This window comes from Martes martes (genome assembly GCF_963455335.1).
Source record: "Martes martes genome assembly, chromosome: 12".
NCBI lineage: Eukaryota > Metazoa > Chordata > Mammalia > Carnivora > Mustelidae > Martes > Martes martes.
The window spans coordinates 30869238-30890474 of record NC_137900.1 but is presented as its reverse complement, the minus strand read 5'-3'; the positions used below and the strand labels follow the sequence as shown (position 1 = coordinate 30890474).

The following is a 21237-nucleotide window of genomic DNA, read 5'->3' as shown; positions in this document are numbered from 1 at the left end:
CTAGTTGGTGGGGACAGACAGTAAGCAAAAGAAACAGATTAGAAAATAGGGCATGCAGATGGTGACAGATAATGACGATGTATTTTTTTTTTTTAATTTTACATGTGTTAATTTCTTGCTAGACCACAGTTTGTTATTTATGGTTTCATTGGTAATGTCCTCCTTCTTGGTCCTGGCGTGGCTGAGTTGAGCCCCCCTGCGAGCTGGCCCCTGGTTGGAGTGCTATTTCCGGCCTCTGGTTGGAGCCAGCATGGACAGGAAATGGCAGCACTGAGAGCCTATTGTAGTCTTGAAGTTTTGTTCCAAGAAAGTCCTAGGAGCAAAGGAGCTAAAAGAGGGAGGTGCTCTGTTGAAAGCGCCCTCCTCCCACAGTGCCTTGGGGTGTCCCCTGGGCAGCCTCTCTTTAATTAAGTTCCTTTGAGCTCAATTTGGAAACTACTGATTTTGAGGCAGTTGTACACTTTTCCAAAAGAATGGTTTATAGAAATGTCTGGAAGGCTTTGGTGAGAAATGGCACTTCAGATGCTGTCTCTGGAGGCATATTTCCAGCCCCAGTGAGTGGAAATTCAGCTCATAGTTACCACATATGATATTCTAGTGAGCTGAAAGGGTAAATAGTATTTTCAGAGCATTGCATTTCCCCCCAAGAGCTAGCTTGGAGCAGCACTTCTCGACGTTTCCCTTCTTTAGCACCCAGAGAATGCATACTCTCTGGGTGGGTGACAAGCACCCTTAGCTGAAGGCCGGCCATCACCCCACCCTTCTCTCCTCTCATGAAGATCTTCTTATCCTAGGGGTGCCTGGGTGGCTCAGTGGGTTAAAGCCTCTGTCTTCAGCTCAGGTCATGATCCCAGGGTCCTGGGATCGAGCCCTGCATCTGGCTCTCTGCTCCGCAGGGTGCCTGCTTCCTCCTCTCTCTCTGCCTGACTCTCTGCCTACTTGTGATCTCTGTCTGTCAAATAAATAAATAAAATCTTAAAAAAAAAAATCTTCTTATCCAAATGCAAATTACTGTAGAGCTGATTCAGTCAGATGGGCCAGTTTATGCTGCTGTAACAAACAGCTCCCACATTTACACACTGAATATATTCTGCTCACAGTGCATACTCAGACCGAAGTTAGTTACACGGGGATGGGGTGGGGGGGGTGCTCTGCTCATTGTAGCTACTTGGGACCGAGGCTGATGAAACCCCTGCCTCAAAAGGGACTTCCTTCCTCACCCAGGAGGGAAGAAGGCATGTGGGGAATCATGTGTTGGCTTTTCAGACTTTTGCTTGGAACTGCCATGTGTTACCTCCTCTTACATTTTACCTGCCAGACAAGTCACATGGCCAGAAAAAGTCAAAATGTTATGTCTGAAAACAGCCCTAAATGACAACTACAAGGGTTAACCACGAATCTGCTCTCATGTATTAAAGCAAGCAAATTGTTTTCAAACTTCTGTGCTTTTACCAGTGGCCTGGATGAGTGGTGTTGGGAACGTGTAGCCCCTGGAATAGGAGACCTGAGAACTCTGGGAATTTCCCTCAGGCTCTCCGAGGAAGTGAGCGACACCTTTCCACTCCCCTAGGAACCTGGTTTTTTGTTGTTGTTGTTGTTGTTGTTGTTGTTTTAATCCATTCAACTCTTTGCCATTCTATGCAACAGCAGACTCTTCTTAACACAGAGCCAAATGTGGGTAGGCGTGAGATTTGGAAGACCCTTATTTCGAGAGATTCTGTTTTTTGTGATTGAGCCAGAGAATTCTGATTTATGATGATCTAAAATTAATTTGCATTCTCACAAATATATTTGTAGTTAATAGTACCAGCAGAAGCCTTGAATAAATCTGGTTTAATTTGGATTCAGATTTTGATGAAATTTTTGCCACTTTCCCCCCTTCTCTTTGGTTAGAAATAGTCTTTAAAAAACTTATTTTTTTAAATTTTGCAGGGATCAGGATATGCCACTCCAAAATAGGCCACTTAGGCATAAACATTATTTTGAGCTGAAGGCAACTAATTGAGAATCAACAGATGTAGAAAGAATTCTCTGTCTTCCCCTTTCCTGGCTAAAAGCAGACCATAAATTTCCTTTTGTAAGAGTGGTCCCCCCTACTCCCTCCACCCTGAACCCTGCACCAGGAATAGGAAAGCAGTTCTTATTACTGGTGATGGAGAATCAGTACCAAGAGGAGTCTGCATAAATAACCCTTACTACAATAACCCTTCTCTTCCATTAGTTTCCCCCATAAATTTCCTAGTCTTTTTTCCATAATTTATTTGTTCCTTGGAATCCAAACTTCTTCATTTTTAAAATGATATATAAGTCCCAGAGTCTAACTACTTATTTGAGATTCGTTTTTTGTGAACTCCTTTACATGTAAAATATTTAATAAAAGTTGTATTCCTTTTCTCTTGTTAACCTACTGTCAGTCAAATTTGCAGGCTCCGGTGACTGAACCTAAGAGTGTAAAGGAAGCCCCTTTGATGCTAAGTATTTCTGAATTATGACATGGCTCTCATACTGTCTGTAAGATCAAGTGTGGTAGATTAGTCACCTCAGGGCTCAGCTGTTCTGTCTTCCCTGAGCCATTTTTATACTAGTCCTCCCTGAACATTTTTATGTCCTCCCTGAACATTTTTATACAGTATTATTTATATAAAATGGAAATTGAAGAGAAGATGGTTCAAAACGATGGGGAGAAAGGAGTCTTAAGAGGAGTCGCAGAGAAGGAATGGATCCCTGCCTTGTTTTATTGTTGGACAGGGTGTGACGGGTACCCAGCCATCACGGTGGGTGATGTGACCGGCTGGGTTCCAGATGGAGGTGTCAGTTCCTCATTCGACCCCTCTTGCGCCAGTAACTGCCCAGCTGTCCCCCAGGGCTGTACCCAGAGATGGCCCTGTTTATTACAATAAACAAAGCCACTGGGTGCGTTGGACAAATCACTCCCTTTAGAAGAGAAGGGCATCACCAATGATTATGCCAGTTGATTGTTAGCGAAAGAAAGGCCTTTGCCGTTGAAGGAAGATGGTTAATGTCCCTTTGGTGTTAAGCCATTCATGATTAAATTGAAGCCACCTGATGGCCTGGTTTTGTTTTGTCTGGAGGCAGAGCAGAGGAATTAACCACAGAGGGGGAAAATATGCCAGAGAAAAAAAAAGGTAGTTACCAGCATCACAAGTAGATTTGATTGGGGAAAGATAAAACAGGCAGGTTTGAAGGCCAAGCTGTGTGAGTTTCTGAATAATCATCCTCCTTTTTGTGTTCTGCCTTCCAGTTCTGACCTTGCCTTTAACTTGGAAGGCTATATTTTTGTATTCCTGAATGATATCTTCACAGCAGCAAATGGAGTTTATATCAAACAGAAAATGGACCCCAAGGTACCAGACCTTCGCTCCTGTGGTGTTTAGGCTTTGTCATCTGGCCCCTGAAATTGCATGAAAAAAGAAATGAATTTGTAAAGTTGGCATGTAATTTAATTTACATGGTATGCTTTATAAATCACTGATTTCTTTTCAGTTATCCTGTCTGTATGGGTTCTTGTTACCCCTGACCTTGCAAAGTTTTGGGTGAAAATCAGATAGGGAGGGAAAAGATACCACTATTTTCGAGGCAGAGTCAGAATATGTAAGGAGGAGATTATTTTGAAAGGCAGAATAAACTTTAAAGTTTTTTGCCATCCTCCTCAGTGAGCAAGGCAAAGTCTGGGGTATTCTGAAGCAACCCCAGTTTGGGAGCCTGAAGACGTGGGTGACACAAGTTTTGCTGCTTCCTGGTCTCTGTGACTTGGACCCTTAACTCCTCCAGACTTCAGATCCTTCTTCTGCGGCATGGCCATTGTATCTGGTCCTGGCCAGCGAGAAGTGTCTCTCCTGATCATCTGTTGAGCAGTCCCCCAGGGACTGGTGGGCAGACGAGCCTGCTTGCTCGGGGCTGCCCCCCTGCCAAGGCCCCTCCTGCTTCCCCCGCCCCAGCTGTTCGGGAGCCCTGGAGGATGAGCCAGGCATATGTTGCTTTGTTTCAAGTTCTTTGTGTTGAGTGAGGGAGTTTGCTCGGAGGAAGGACAGACTTATTTCTATGAGCTGTTTTTTTTCTGCACAGCCCTTTGTTTTTTTTTTTTAACCAGTGGCGGTTTTACAAAAACAGGTTTGTTGCCTTTTGAGGGTCCCAATAGGTCACCCTTTCTGAGAAATGGTGGAGAAGGGGTGTAGCCACTTTGATGAAAAGTAAATTTATGCAAGATTAGAAAAGGAGATACCTGGTTTTTTAACACTGCTGCTCCTTGATAGAAAGAGCAGATGTTTTTAAGGAGTTCTGTTTATATTAACACTTTCAGTGTTCTTTATTTTGTTCCAGATTTCCCATTCTGAATACAATACTTAGAAAAAAGAAACAAAATCGGAATGGTAGAGATGGGTGGGACCTCGGAGGCCCTCTATTTTTATCTGTCATTTTTGTATAAAATAAATGTTTATTTTGCTATCATGATGTACTTGAAGTGAAGCCTTTTACATTAGGAATTTGCTAAAAAAAAAAAAAAAAAGGAATTTGCTGAAAATATTCCAACACAGAATTGGTTGGAATAGACTTTTAACTCTGCATAAATACATAATTGTGTAAATGGCTCCAGGAAATCTGATGCTTTGTATTTCTAAAATTGAGTGTTTTCTTTGTTTTTGTAGGAGTTGGGGAAATATGGAGTGCTTTTCTACAATGCCTGCTTCATGATTATACCGACTCTTATCATTAGTGTCTCTACCGGAGACCTTCAACAGGTAAGCTGAGGATGGTCATCGCAGTCCGACTGAGCAGTCACTTAAAGTCTTTTTTTTTTTTTTAAGATTTTATTTATTTATTTGACAGACAGAAATCACAAGTAGGCAGAGAAGCAGGCAGAGAGAGGGGGAGGGAAGCAGACTCGCTGCTAAGCAGAGAGCCCGACTCGGGACTTAATCCCAGGACCCTGGGATCATGACCTGAGCCGAAGGCAGAGGCCCAAACCCACTGAGCCACCCAGGCGCCTCTCTTAAAATCTTAATAGTTAACTTCTGGCACTCACTGCAGGGAAGTGTGCAACGGTGGTAAATAGGATGAACAGGAGGGTCTCTGAAAGTGAGGCCTGTGATATCCCCAGCAGCGCCTTTGGCACAATCGTTTCTTTGGTGTTTATCTTCAGACACATGGGAAACAGTAGAAAGTAGTCACAAGAGCTCTGGACTTGAAGCTTTTTTGAAAACAATGACAGTAAAAATCTGAATTTGAGTCTTAATATCCCTATTTGCTGATGTGGGGATCCTGGGAAAACTAACTTAGAAGGGGATTTTGATCGTTTAAAAAATGGATTTATTTATCTCCTGCCTTTATAATGGACATTTTGAAACATATGCAAAATAGAATAATTCAATGAATCTCACATACCCAGCACCCTGTGTCAACACTTTTTGGCATTTTGCCATTCTTATTTCATCTATCCCCATCTGCTTTCATTCTTTTTTTTCCTCCTGGAATATTTTAAAGCAAATTCCAGAGATCATGGAGTTTTGCATCTAAGTATTCTGGGAGGTACCTTTGGAATTTTGAGAATGTGCTGTTTGGTATTTGCCCAGCTCACCTGTTTGGTGCACACACCTGAGAGACAAATAAATGGGCTAGGAATAGAGGAGGCCCAGCTGGAGGGAGTGAAGGCCATCTCTCAGGAAGGGTGAAGATTCAGCCCACAGCATCCTTACTAGCCGCTTTGAAGTGTGCCAGCCCATGCCAAGCTCTGCTTTTTCAGAAAGTTGCTAACCGTAACACTTCTAAGAAGTTTGCCTGTGTCTTAAGGGAGATGCTTAAGTTTACCCGAGAAAGTTTGCAGGGCAGCACTTACCATCCAGCCTTGCATCTGCCCACAGAGCCAAGCCCCAGAGCAGGACCCGGGTTCAGGGTTCAGAGGGGCCCTGTGCAGTGGTCGCTCACTCATCACAGGACACTGTTGCTGTGTGTACTGATCAGCAGGCGTCTGTGGGGCACACAGGTTGAGTGGATCCCATTTGTAGCCTTTCCGGGGTTTGAATACTTCGAGAAGTTTGCAGCCGCTTGTGGGCTCCTAGGGTGGGTGTTGGGGCTTCTCATTCTTTCTTAAAACTATACTTTCTTATTGGTACAATCCCTTTCCAAAAGAGGGGACAGAAGAACTTAGCAGCAATGCTATGAATGGCATGGTAAGTAGAAACTGAATTTTAGGTACCTTATGAGTTAAATCCCCTGGATGTATCATGTTAATAATTTGTAACATTGTTCCCATAGGAATGTGGGTTCCCACATCCAAACCTTTGCTTTATGAACTTATAACAGGTACTCTTAGAAGTTTCGCCTGCTTGTGGGGCGCCTGGGTGGGGCCCCTGGGTGGCTCGTGGGAACGTCTGACTCTTGGTTTTGGCTCTGGTCGTGATCTCATGGGTTCGTGGGATGGGCCCCACAATGGGCTCTGCCCTCAGTGGAGAGTCTGCTTCAAGTTTCTCTCCCCCTGCCCCTCCTCCCACTCCCTCTCTCTCTAAGATAAATAAGCCTTTAAAAAAAAGTTTCACCTGCTTGTAATGCTTACCATTGCAGAATTATACTTCCTCAGTTAATAATAAAAATAATAGCTAATAATTATTGAGGACTTATCAGACTTTGCTCAAAGCATTGTACATTTCAACTATTTCACTGCCTCTGAGGAGAGGGTACTGCTGTTATGTTCATCTTTTAGATGAACCCAGTGTTTAAATAATTTCCAGGGATATAGGGGATCCATCCAGGCAGTCTGACCGAGGAACACATCTTCCACTGTCCTCCCAGTTACTTCATTGTATATGAAAAGTGCTTCTTTCCTTCATGCACGAAAAACCAGAACCTAGCGCTTATATCTTTAGAAAGTATAAGAGGTTGAACATACACTCTAACTTATTAAATAGTGGTGTTCTAGGAGAATATTATGCTCCTGTTCTGGCTTTTGGTGCTAAACTCTCTCAATATTTACCCTTGGCTAGCCTCTTCTGTTTGACCAGGCTCCGAAGATTTCAAACAGAAGGTACCTTCGAGCCCCAGTTGTGGTTACTAGTCACTGTAATCCCAGAGCTAAATATAGAGTTTAAAAAAAAAAATCTATATGAAAATTATAATTTAGAAAAAATAGAATGTGTTTAAAGCTGTAAGAAAGGTCTACTATAAAAATGAAAAAATACAAAGTCATGAAATTAAAACTTTAACTCTATTTTAATTTATAAGTGTTGTATGATAAGAGTGCCAAAAGATATGGGACAGTTTCTGTAATCAGTCATTTTTAAATCCCTGTAGAAAATATTTGGTATTTTTCACTAGTGAGATTGTTCTGCTCTGTTGCGAGTTTCTTTCAGTTGGTTACTTTTAACTATGGTTGAATCCATTTTAGATTGTGAACCAAATACAATAAAGAAGAGAACTTATGTAATTAGGTCTGTTAGTCTATAAAATTGCATTTTATTTGCAGTTTGGGGTGATTGTACCAAAAGTTGATTGATGAATTAGGGTAAAATGCTAACTTATTAACAGAAGAAGTACTTTGATGAGTCATTTTTCCTGGTTGACTGGAGAAGATCAGAGGTTGTGGTAAGACTTGTATGACTAACTGCACTTGAGTTCACTCCTGGACCTTGGACTTATACAGTCAACAAATCTGGTAACAGCACCTTGATTCTGTCTCTGATTAGCAAAGTCAGCAATGCCAGCTCCTCTTGTCAACAGTATAGGCCTTTGGATAATACTGATTGGGTGACCTTTCTTTAGTCATTCGAATTGCTGCAATAGGTTCAGAGTACATGGTTTATTATAGTTGATGAATAGGGATACATAATAAGATTTTTTTTCTGATAAAAAACCCACATAAATGCAAAATAAAAAGATTCATACTCTACCATACTTTTACAATAGTAAGTCTAAAGGAAGCAGTACTATATTGTTATTCATCTTTAATTTCTGTTTTTTAAAAAATATTTTATTTATTTCCTTGTGTGTTTGTGAGAGAGAGAGAGAGCAAGAAAGAGAGCATGAGCAGGAGACGCAGGGACGGGGAGAAGCAGACACCCCACTGAGCAGGGAACACGACAAGGGGCTCCATCCAAGGACCCCGAGATCATGACCTGAGCCAAAGTCAGATACTTAACTGACTGAGCCACTCAGGCATCCCTCTGTTTTAAAATAAATGTCATACTACATCATTTTTTAAAATGCCACCAGCATTGCTTTATCATTATTAAAGGAACAAAATAAAGTTAAAATCTACTAAAATTTGGAGTGGCAAAGAATCCGAATATTTTTATGAAAATGACTACATGGCCCTCAAGTGGTTCAGGAATATATAGTTTTAATTTACTGTTTGCAGAAATACTTCCAACTTGTTGAATCAATAAATGTTTTTCTACCCTTGGTTTGAAGTTCAGAGCATATGGTTTTCTATTATTTCCAGTTCTATTTTAATTTTAGATATAGATTGTTTTCTAGTTTTGTTTTGGTCTTTGACTGCCTTGGATGCACCTTCGATTGGCTTGGGCTTGCCAGTAAGATGGATTCATGTTTTCTATTATTATTATTATTATTATTATTATTATTTCTTTCATAAGTAAGCATTTAAAGAAAATAATTTTATGATGGAAACTTTCAAATCTATGTATATAAGGAGAACAAATAGTAATAACAAACCCCATGGGCCCATAGACCAGGTTCAACAATTATCAACATTTAATGTGTTTCTTTTTGTTGAGAGAGGTGGACAAAGTCTCACTAATGAAACAATGTCAAGTATTGCAAAAATGCATTAATTGGAGAAGAATCCATTCTAATTGGCCTAAAATTTCTGAACTATAAACTTGAAAAAGATTTAAATAGCTTTAAATCTATAAAATTACTAAAACTTGGCTAATAAAGTTTTGCCTAGGAGAAAGTGAATAGAACTGATATTCAATTATGTTATTCAGTACAAACTTAATGTATAGTCTTGAGTCACCTTAAAATCATTTTTGGGTGCAGGCAAAGGACAAAGCACAAATAAAATGCTCCATTTTATTGTTGCCTATCATTCCAAGAGGGTTAATTTCATTTTCTCAGCTAAGAGACTTAGACTAAGGTCTTGGAGAGTTGAACTTCTCTCGTAAAATTTTCTGTCCCAGCTCCTCCACCCGATTACTTGCTTGCTTTGTAAATACACAAAGTAGTTTATTTGTTCATAATGCTTACTAAGCACATGTAAATTCTTTTTTTTTTTTTTTTAAGAGCTTGTTTATTTTAGAGAGCGAGACAGTGCATGTGAGCAAGCAGTGGGAGGAGTGGAGGGGGAGGGAGAGAATCTTAAGTCGACTCTGTGCTGAGCCCAGAACTTGACACTGGGCTCAATTCTATGACCTTGAGATTATAACCTGAGCCCAAACCAAGAGTTAGACGCTTAACTGACTGAGCCACTGAGGCACCCCAAGCATTTATAAATTATTGAAAACAGTTCATGGACTTAGTTTTCTGAACTTGCCAACATTAATTTTATCATAAGCTTTCTTCTAAGATTATTTATACAAAGTAAACCCAACCATGATTTTGTGAACACAGATTAGTAGAGAGATAGTCACAGCAACAATAGCTATGTTGTATATGTGCCACCTGCCAGGTTCTAAACAATTTCATTTAATCCTCATGTTGACCTTTTGAGGATGTTTTTAAAAAAGATCCTTGTTTTGTAAAGTGAATCTGAGATTTGGGAAGTAAAATTAATATGCCCAACATTACAAACTGGTATTGCCTAGGGTTTTTTAAAAATTGTATTTTCTGTTTGGGAAAGTGTTTCCTGTACTGAAACACACAATTTGGTAAAAGCCATAGGTTTAAACTGCAATTAATAGTCTAACCATTAGTTTTCTTTCTTCTTTTTTTTTTTTTTCATAATAGGCTACTGAATTCAATGAATGGAAGAATGTTCTCTTTATCATACAGTTTCTTCTTTCCTGTTTTTTGGGGTAAGAAACCATCCATAAGTAGAAGCTTGATCTGTGATATGTCTTGACAAATTAAGTCAAAATATACATTCTGTCTGCTCTGTCAAAATCCCTTTGTCTTTGCTTCTCCACCTTTCTCTGGAAAGTAGCCTTGCAGCAAGGAGTGGGATGGGACCCAGGATCCCTGGGAACACAGCCTGAAAGACCAGGAGCAAGCATGAATCAGTTTTATTTTTGAAAGTAATGCTTGATATCACATTCTACTCCAAAATGTGATGTTGCCTATTAATTTCTGAAAGCACAAATTAAGTGAAATAGTTGTAGTTTTCTCAGTTATTGTCTCCCATTTGACCTTGAAAAAAATCTAAGCTGTGTTTGTGAGTCACCCTTTGTCAAACCATCTTTTCTTTTCTCTCTGATTAAAAAAAAAATTCAATCCATATCACATAACTTAGACAATACCTTTCTCTAACGAAGCCCAGATTCACCTATGAACAACAGAGCAGAGTTTCAAAGTATTTTCTCATTTCACTATAAACTTGATGAGATGCTGTTCCTGCTTTTGTTTGCTTGTTTGTTTTACTTGCACTATTGAAGGAACTCAAGAACTAACCCCTGCAAAGTCTTTGTCCTCAGTGGTGATGTGGTAAGTGGTGCCTAGAGGGGAGCCTCCATTCTCTGGGGCTTGCCTGTCAGAGGTTTGACCCTATCTGTATATAATCCCATACATTTTTCCCCCACTTAATAGTGTGCTTCTTAGAAAACAAATACTCTTGATAGAAGTTCTTAATGTATTATGTCATCAGTAGTCCCTTTGCAAATGAAAATGCCATAAAGGCATTCCAATTATAAATAAATCAGTAAAAAATGATAAAATATTTAAGATTTAGGTTTCACCCAGATTTAAAGATGAAAATTAGGTTGGTCTGTTTTTAAAGTGGGGCTTTTAAGGACGCTAAAATCATGGCACCATTCCAACAGCTAGGTGTCCGAACTCTAGAATCAGATGCCCTGGGTTTGCCACTTATTAGCTCTGAGTCCTTGGACAAGTTATCTAACCACTCTGAGCCTCAATTTCCTTATTTTTAAAATGGGATCTTTAACAATGAGATAAAGTATGTGATTCATAGATTGGGGTAGGTGGATTGAATGAGCTAGAGTGATGAGCCCTCAGCACATGCCGGACACACACAAAATGCTCAGGAATGTTAAGTGTGGTTGTTATTGTTAATATTTCTATTTCTTGAGGTCAGTGTGTTTTCACCCCAGCCAGAATTGGTTCTGCCAACAGTTCATGGCTTCAACTTTTTTTTGCTATTACATGCATAGTTGACCCTTGAATGATACATATTTGAACTATGTGGGTCCAATTTTGTGTGGATTTTTTTCAAAGAATACATACATCTCTGTAAGTGCATTTTCTCTTATGATTTTCTCAATAACATTTTCTTTAGCTTACTTTATTATTAGAATATAGTATATAATGCATATAATATACAAAATATGTGTTAATTACCTATGTTCTCAGTAAGGCTTCTGGTCTACAGTAGACTATTAGCAGTTAAGTTTTTGGGAAGTCAAAAGTTATCTCCGGATTTTTTACTGGGCAGGGGGGTCAGCACCCCTAGCTCCTGCATCATTCAAGGGTCAACTGTACTTTTCTTTCACTGGTCAAAATTTGAATCCTGAAACTGCTCTGGAAGGAAGTTTCAATTTTGGTATGGTGGCTTTTTCAGAATCCTTTCTTGAAGTTTCTCTTTCAAAGGATTGGGATATTTACTTCTTCATAGTAAGAGAAGCCATTGTAAGCTTCTGAGCACATTCTCCCTTTTGAGGATAACTGGTACAGGGCTCGCCCCTTTTCTTTGGTCCCTGCTCAAGGAATGACTCATGGCTCACACATAGGCATCCCAACCCTTGATTCCAGAGAAATGTGATGCTCAGCTTCTTACTTTCTTCAACTCTTTCAAGTTTGCATTTCAAACTTGGGTTTTCCAACCACCAAACCCCTGTCCCATGTTGAATATACAGTTACAAAATTATAACACTTTGAAAATGGATGATAAGTGAATGCAATGGCGAAAAGGGCAGACTTTTAATTGTCTTTTGCGTTAGGGTAGACTAAGCTTTCAGAAATGCAATTTGTAATCAGGAGTTTGTTGATAAAGCATATGATGGAGTTTAATTATGTCAGGAAGGTAAACTGGATTGTGGGCACTAAGATAGTTTAATGCAGGCGAAAGTAAAATTTAAATTTTTTTAAAGATTTTATTTATTTGACAGAGATCACAAGTAGGCAGAGAGGCAGGCAGAGAGAGGGGAGGAAGCAGGCTCCCCACTGAGCAGAGATCCCGATTTGGGGCTTGATTCCAGGACCCTGGGATCATGACCTGAGCTGAAGGCAGAGGCTTAACCCACTGAGCCACCAGGCGCCCCGGCAAAAGTAAAATTTAGACTGAAATTTAAGTTGACAAACTAGATTTTAAAAAGTTAGCTCTGGGGCATCTGGGTGACTCAGTTAAGTGTTTGGCTCTTGATTTCTGGTCAAGTCATGATCTCAGGGCGTGAGATCAATCCCTGTGGGGCTCGGTGGTCAGCGGGGAGTCTGCTGGAGGATTCTCGCCCTCTGGCCCCCCTTCTACTTGTAGACACACATACTCTCTCTCTAAAATAAATGAATCTTAAAAAAAAAAAAAAGCTAGCTCTGCAAGTATTTTTAATCTTGCTGGAAAATTACGGACTCTAGTTCATTCATACCAGCAACTGGCACCAGCCCTCAGGCTTTGGAAGTGATTATCCTAATCTGTTTCTGCCCCAGTAGTAGACCCTTTGGTCCCATTGAAGCCATAATATATTTCTCAGTAAAAACACAAAAGTACCAAGTATTTTTTAATCACAAGATAATAAATGTTCTTTTATTCCTTGAACCTTCACTACGAACTGCTGTAATGTGTGCATAAAAGAAAACAGGATTCTGAGGATAGCTGGGGCACAGGAGCGATATTCCCACATTCCCAGTAAACCAAATCTTAATGTAAAATTGGTGCTCTGGGAAGATGGACCATATAAACCCCATGACTTTGGCATCCTTGGCGCACCAGAGGCCTTGGGTAGGAGTGTGTTCTTACAAGAGGTGGGTGAGATGAGATAACTTGAAATTCTTTGAAATCTGAAATTAGAATACTGTGCTAGGGTGCCACTGTGGTTGATGGGAGGAGTGTAAACATGGCCTGTTATTATTTGAACATTTGTGTTGAGTTTATGTTAACGCCCCTTCACAGAATGATAACCTGGACACATTGCAAAGGAGGTCATTCGAGTACTATTTGTGACTACCATGAGTGTGCCGTACAACTTGGGTAAATCAGTTAGTTTCTTTTCAGAAACAGTAAGTACCTTGGAGCAGGAGTTCTGTTTCAGGGGTTTCTCTGTGAGCATGTCCACCTCTTGGGGACCTATAAACCCAAGCATACTGCTGGCATCTGTTGTCTGAATGTGAATCACATATATGTGCTATTCTTTTTCAAGTAGACATAGATGATATCTGATTTAGAAATACAGAATGGCAGGAAGCTATTTTTAAATATCTTTGCATTTTATAAATCCACAGATGCTAAAATCAAAACTACTGTCAGGCAGAAGTTGACATTTTTAGCATTAAAAGTGGTCTGGTTTTCTTTGTACTGAGTTAATGGAGGTTCTTTTAGTTTAGAACCTTGGTCGTTTTAGCCAAAGGACTACATAGGTGCCTATTTGCATATAGAAATAGATTGTTAGAAAATTGGAATAGACGACTTTGATCCTTGCGGTTTTATTTTAGCCTCTCTGGTGACACCTACTGGTTATACTGAGAAATGCAGCCTTTTGTCTAGAGGCCGTCTTTTACTTAAGACATGGCTATTTCAGACACCCCCAGGCCTCAGAGAAGGGGTGGGGGGCTCCTTCTGTGCTCAGCCCAGCTGGTGAGTGTGTGTTCTACTTGCCCACACTCATAGTGGGTGGATCCAAGGTGTCAGCCAATTCTGAATGCAGGTGGAGGTGCTTTCACTAAAAGGTAGAATGGAGAAAACATTGCATGATTGGAATGCCAGAGTAGGAATTTTTAAGCAAAAATAAAAATAATATCCATGATTGCCTTGGGTTTAAGGCTGCATTCATTTAGGAAGCCCGCAGGAAACTTTTCTGTGTCCCTAGGTTGGGTTAGACCACTCCCTTGTGCTGTAATCTCTAGTGTTTTATTAGACTCCCTCTTCCAGGGCAGATGCTGTGGGTTATCTACTCTTACTGTCTGGGCTGAACAGAGTAGGCATTCAGTAACGTCACATTGAGTTTTTAAATCTTTTTATTTTATGCATGAATTTTATGCATGAATTCCTGGGGTTCTGGATTCATGTTGAATTTATTAAAATTATAAACATTAAAAAACTTTGATTTTTTTAAGGCTTTAAGGTTCAATTTATAAATACTGTAGCTCTATTTATGAGGCTAGCAATTTTTGTATTAACATAAGGACATTTAACTGTTTGATTAATGGCTTATTAACTCAAGTTTAGCTGATGAAAATCTCCTAAACAATTTACTGTAAGTTGGTCTTTTTTACCACTCAGTGAATTAAAAAAAAAAAAGTAAGCATTTTAAACTACATTTACAAATATGATTCACCTGATTTTTCTCCAGCTACTCCAAGCCCTAATGAGGTCCTCTGCAAAGCTTATGAGCCAGGTTGCTTCACAAACCTAAGCAATTCTTTGAAATCTAGTAAACCCAACTTAAAAATGTGGTAAATCAGCTTCTTTTAAACATCAAATACTGTGTTCAGACTGACACAGGTTTTCTTACTTCTTTCCAATGAAAACTGAAAGTCTAATCCCATTGTACATTTCACTTTCAAACCACAGAGGCCAAGATGTTGGGGCCTGTAACTTGTCAAATTATTGTAATTACGTTCATCACAGAGACATATAGTAATTCTGAAGATTACAGAATTTAAGTTTATAATGGAATTTCTTCCTTATCATAAAAGCTTGGTGTGCTTTAGCTCTTAAGATTTCTTTTTCTTTACCATCCCTGGTAAGAAACACACTCAGGCCGAAAGTGGTTACTGTGTTGATCTGTGATCTGGATTCTGTTATTAATAGAGATTCCGGCCTGGACTGGGGACTGGGCGCTAAATTTTTTCAGGAAGAGACTACCTAACACATAGGGACATAGGCTGAGTCCTTTCCTAAGAGTCTGATTCCCTCTGTTCTGCCAATGGGGATTCAGGCTTATACTTCCTAACTGGGATTTAGTTTTAAAATCCAACACACCTTATGATCTCTTTGTATCTTTTTGGGTGGATTGAATTTTGCACCCCACTGAGGTTGCAGCTAATTTTCTTTACTTCTTGATTGGAATGAACATATTTCTTCTGATTGGATTCTGTATTCATATATATATATATATATATATATATATATATATATATATATTTTTTTTTTTATTGGTGCTTGGTCACAATTCCGTAGTCATTTTCTTAGCAGTAAGTGTCAAAATAGAGGTCAATGTTGAATGCCTGGTGAATTAACTTTGGACATCTGGCACAGGAGTGTTATTGGCATGTGGAATCCATTAATTTCTTTCTCCTTTTCCTTTCTTTTCTCTTTAATCCCCATCAGCTGTTTCACCCATCCCTACACCCACCTCCCCTCTCGTAACCATCAGTTTGTTCTCTATTGTTAAGAGGCTGTTTCTTGGTTTGGTTCCCCCATCTCCCCCTTTTGCTCACTTACTTTGTTTTTTTAAATCCCACATATGAGTGAGATAATATGGTATTTGTCTTTGTCTAACAAAACTAAAAGGCAGCCTTTTGAATGAGAGAAGGTATTTGCAAATGATAGATCTGATAAAGGGTTAGTCTCCAAAATCTATAAAAACTTAATAATGAAAAAACTTACAGTTTTGCTTTGCAGAAGCTCTTTATTTTGATGTAGTCCCAATAGTTCATTTTTGCTTTTATTTCCCTTGTCTCAGGAGACCTATCTGGAAAGATGGTATTATGGCCAATGTCAAAGCAATTACTACCTGTGTTCTCTTCTAGGATTTTTACGGTTTCAAGTCTCACATTTAGGTCCTTCATCCATCTTGAGTATTACTGTGTATGGTGAAAGGAAGTGGTCCAGTTTCATTCTTTTGCACATTGCTGTCTAGTTTTCCCAGCACGGTTCGTTGAAGAGACTGTTTCTCCCATCGAATAGTCTTGGTTCCTTTGTCGACAATTAATTGACCATATAACTGTGGGTTTCTTTATGGGTTTTCTCTTCTGTTCTATTGGTCTATATGTCTGTTTTTGTGCCAGTACCATACTGTTTTGATTGCTACAACTTTGTAATATAACTTGAAGTCTAGAATTGTGATATCTCCAGCTTTATGGGATTGCTTTGGCTACTTAGGGTCTCTGGTGGTTCCATACAAATTTTAGGATTGTTTGTTCCAGTTCTGTGAAAAATGCTATGGGTATTTTTATAGGGATTTCATTAAATGTGTAGATTGCTTTGTATGGACATTTTAACCACATTTATTCTTTCAATCTATGAATGTGGAGTGTCTTTCCATTTCTTTGTGCCATCTTCAATTTCTTTCACCAATGTTTTATAGTTTTCTGAGTATAGGTCTTTCACCTCTTTGGTTAAGTTTATTCTTAGGTTTCGTATTATTTTTGGTGCACTTGTAAATAGGGTTGTTGTTGTAATTTCTCTTTCTGCTGCTTCATTATTAGTGCATTGGAATGCAACAGATTTCTACATTGATTTTGTATCCTGCTGCTTTACTGAATTCGCTTATCAGTTCTCGCTGTTTTTTTGGTGAAGTCTTTCAGGTCTTCTGTATATAGTATCGTGTCATCTGCAAACAGTAGAAGTTTGACTTCTTCCTTACCAGACTGGATGCCTTTTCTTTTTGTGGTCTGATTGCTGTGGAATCCATCAATTTCAGTCTCTTTTGTCCAAAGCCAGCAATCCCTCGCTGATTTTCCCTTCTAAACACCAGTGGTTCTCAGTGGCTGCACATTCGTATTACCTGTTGGAGCTTCGATGCTGCGCCCAGCCGAGGGACCCATTTCAAACCAGCTGAGGGAGAACTGCCGTCAGGCATCGTTGTGTGTTACAAAGTGTGCCTGGCGATTCTGATGCACCCCGAGGATTAAAGACCACTGCTGTGACATAGCTGTTAAAAGATTTCAGATCATTAAAAGAAACTCCCCATTCTTCCTGCCTTTACATGGAAACATAATGGGAAATGCACAGAATGAAAAGAAGTCCTAAGGCAGAAAATCTGGCCAGTGCCCGACTGGGCCATTTCCCTGTAAAAAGCTGGAATTATAATGGGGGTGTTTGAAGATGTAGGTTATAAACTCTTCATGGTATGTTTGTCTCCATTTGTTTGAAGTACTTGTGGGTCGGTGATATGTAGACTTTTCTTAATCTGTTCTGCCCCGCGAGTCAGGCACGCATCCAAGTGTTTCCTCCTTGCCCCAGGTTTCTGTTGATGTACTCCACAGTTCTGTGCAGCTTTTACAATTCGGCCCTCACAACAGCAGTGGTTGGAGCCATCAAGGTAAGCAGGTGAAGCCTTGGGAAACGGGAACTGGCCGTGAATCCAGTCTTCACGAGAGGAGCAGGGTTCAATTTTATGGTTGTAACGGGGGCGGGGGGTGGGTGGGTTGGTAGAGAAAGCGTGGAGACTTGTGACCTTCGCAGCTGTACCTGGGTCACCTCTTCTTAGACCTTCTCATCCCCAAATCCATGAACCAGAGGGAGGGCTTGCTAATTTAAAAAGGAGAGACAAATTATGACCTTTAATTTGAGGGTGGTCGGAGGGGAGGGTCGGGGAAAATGAAGTAAACAAAGCAGAAAAAAATTTCCAAATCTCTGTATTCACCAAGATGCCTTGTTAGGTGCCTTGTTTGTAAACTTGGTTCTGGGAGAACCTGTTGACTAAGAAAGGGAAGCCTTGTGAAGACCTGTTTTTAATGTAGATATATGCACAATGTATAAGGTACTAAACTCATGGACTGTGTGTAGGTGTGTCTGTGTCTATGTGTCTTAATACACACAGCAGTGAAGAGGAGGGTGGGGTGTTCTGTGCTCTGTCCCACAGTTGCTTTGATTTTCCAATCACACCAATAGAGCGGGTGAGAAAGACTGTCCGCTCTAGCAGTAGACTGTCTTTTGGCCACCCAGACCCTCCTAGAATACACAGGGCAGGGCACTGCTTGGAATTTGCTGGATGTCTAATCCATGCAGGTTTAGGGTCCAGTATGATTAAAATTTACCAGCCAGTGATGCTGAGGAGATGGGATCTGGAAAGCTGATTACAGCTCAACGCTTACATCTTTTTTTTTTTTTTTTCTTTTCCTGTGTATTAACCGTAAGGGGCATGAATGATGCAGTGTTCCGTAATTATCATGCCACAGAAAGCCATATGTAATGGTTTTTTCTTCATTCATTCAACATTCTGTGAGCAGCTACTGTGTATAAGTCTCTGGGCAAAGTTACTAAAATATTTAGTCTCAGGTTTTACCATCTATATGTATTTTCCCCCTAAATCCTTCCCTTTTAAAATGACTAATCCTCTCTCTTTTTCTGCAGAATGTATCCATTGCCTACATTGGAATGTTAGTTGGTGGAGACTATATTTTCTCTATGTTAAACTTTGTAGGGTTAAATATTTGGTGAGTGGGATTTCTAAATGAACTCATTTTAGTAAAATATGAATTTTAAAAAGTGTGATTAATCTGTTACAAGTGAAAGAACGGGAGGTGTTTTGACATTTTAGTTTCTAAGATAATTTCACTTAAATCATTCCGTTCATCTGTTTTTATGACATGCTCCTTCATGTAGATTGTGATGTGTGTGATGACAATTCAGGAGGCTGAGATCTGAATTTAAGTCATATGTCTTTCTCAGAAACAAACAAACAAACAAACAAACAAACAAAAAAAACCAAAACAAAAACCAAAGTCTAAGTTGTCTGCCTCCCTTTTGTGAAGTGGGCCTTCCTGAGCTCCGGCTCCATCAAAACACCATACATTAATGATATTGGGAGGAGGGGCTGAGACACTTTTGAAAGGCATTTTGGGATTCTATGGAACACTGTCTTAGGATAACAGTATAGTTTATGCAGTAATAAACAAATATTTATTTTCTCTCCAAAGTTTTGTATGGGATTGATCTCTTCTTTTTCTGCCTCCAAAGATTTCTAACTAAGAGGAGGTAATTCTCATCAAGCAAGCCACAAGCTAGGAGAAAAACAGGGGTCTCAATCACTCCCTTCTGGCTAGATCTCTAAAGAGGTATATTTTGTACAGACCTGGGGATACTATCTGTGAGGTTTATTTATTTGCACTTTTTTTCTCCTTTCAGCATGGCAGGGGGCTTGAGATACTCCTTTTTAACTCTGAGTGGCCAGTTGAACCCTAAACAACCCGTGGACGAGGAAAACATTCCTCAGGATTTGAAGAGTTAGAATCTGAGGCAGGATTGCAGACCGGGACAATGGGCGGGGCGGGGCGGGGCTGGGGGCGGGGCATCCCCTCTGTAGGAACCGGAAGCCAGATGTTCTCGTCGCGGACAACACTCAGCCCCGCCTCCCTCCCTCGTGAAAGCACAGCAGGAACGTCTGCCAACTGCGAAGAGAATCTACCTCACACGCTGCTGCACAGCGAGCCATCGCCAGCCCTGAGAAGCGTATTTGGGCAAAGCCTTACCATCTGAAAGTGAATCTTTCAGAGGAAACCATTGAGGAAAGGGACTGCAATCCAGGATTTTGGGTGGGCAGAGAACTGATTCGTCGGCCAGCCGCGTCTCTGAGCCGCTGTCCGCCAGTACCATGTGCGTTTAAGAGGACGGAAATGGCCGACGGTGTGAGAGTCATTATTATCAGCACCTCGGCCTTAATTTCAAGGATACCAGCCAAAGCAGAGTGCCAGTTTAAACAAACATGTCCTTATTTTAATAAAATTAGCCCATCAACTACAAGTTAGTTGTTAGCTCTGATTTCATCATACATGTTGATATCTTTTCCCGATCATCAAAGTAAAATAAAAAATAATTTACAGGCAGGTGCCATACTGTGACATTATTTAGGTAGGCAGAAAGACTCTGCTTGAAGGGTGATATTCCTTTTAAGGCTCATGCTGGAAACTACTACAAAATAACTCAATGGGAAAAAACAACAACAACAACAACAAAAACACCTCTCCATGTGCCTTGCTCACATTTAAGTAGCTCATATTTCTCTCCCCATCTCCCCAGGTTTGTTCAGGGGCCTTTGAAATTCTGATCACTTCGATTTTAACCAAAGGTACATTTCATCATAGGCTCATCTGACCTCCCAGACCAGTGGTGTGTGGGAAGGACCCCTGAATGGATAAGCATTATTATTTTCATTTCCATCAAGGAATGGACTGGGGTGCCTGGCTGGCTCAGTTGGAAGAGCATATGACTCTCGATCTCAGGGTCATGAGTTCAAGCCCCATGCTGGGTATGGGGCCTACGTAAAATAAAGCAATGGGCCATCCTTGTTGGGGTTGTGGTGTAGGGTGAGGCTCCAGTCTCGGCCACAGGAGCCTTGTAATCCCATCTCCACCACTAACCACCTGATACTTTCTCAGGTTACCTTGCTATTGTGACCTTCATTGTTTTAATCTATAAAGTTGAACTGGATCTCCAAACCCTTGCTAGCTTTCACTTTCTAAGTTTCTAGAAGCTGAGCCAGATGTGGGGCAGAGCAGCAAATGGAGTGATTGTATTGATGCATTGTTTCCAGTTATCTTTCAAAAAAAGTTTAGGGTTTTTTTTTAAATTAATTAATTTATTTTAATAAATATATAATGTATTTTTATCCCCAGGGGTACAGGTCTGTGAATCGCCAGGTTTACACATTTCACAGCACTCATCATAGCACATACCCTCCCCAATGTCCATATCCCCACCACCCTCTCCCGTCCCCCCTCCCCCCAGCAACCCTCGGTCTGTTTTTTGAGATTGAGTCTTTTATGGTTTGTCTCCCAAAAAAGTTTAGTTTTAATTGTAAAACACACAGAACATAAAATTTACTATCTTAACCATTGCTAAGTGTATAGTTTGGCAGTGTTAAGTATTTTCATATTGTTGTGTAAACAATCTCTAGAATATTTCCATTTTGCAAAACAAACTCTGCACCCATGAAACGGTAACTCACCACGGCCCCTGGCAACCATCATTCTACTTTCTGTCTCTATGAATATGAGTAC

The 21237-nt window shown here is 40.1% G+C and overlaps 1 protein-coding gene across 3 annotated transcripts in view; it reads left to right on the top strand.

Moving 5' to 3' along the window:
* SLC35D2 (solute carrier family 35 member D2) overlaps positions 1–20063 on the top strand; it is a 46776-nt gene extending 26713 nt beyond the window's left edge. Inside the window, exons 7-12 of one of the 3 annotated variants that reach the window (XM_080820085.1) lie at positions 3263–3365; positions 4668–4760; positions 9919–9986; positions 17480–17558; positions 18593–18675; positions 19367–20063. In XM_080820085.1, the coding sequence (XP_080676211.1) occupies positions 3263–3365; positions 4668–4760; positions 9919–9986; positions 17480–17558; positions 18593–18675; positions 19367–19469 (529 nt within the window). In that variant the 3' untranslated portion in view covers positions 19470–20063. Of the gene's footprint in view, positions 1–3262; positions 3366–4667; positions 4761–9918; positions 9987–13246; positions 13437–17479; positions 17559–18592; positions 18676–19366 lie in introns of those variants that run through there. The other 2 variants (XM_080820086.1, XM_080820087.1) reach the window with 2 other exon arrangements.
* The last annotated feature ends 1174 nt before the right edge of the window (positions 20064–21237 follow it).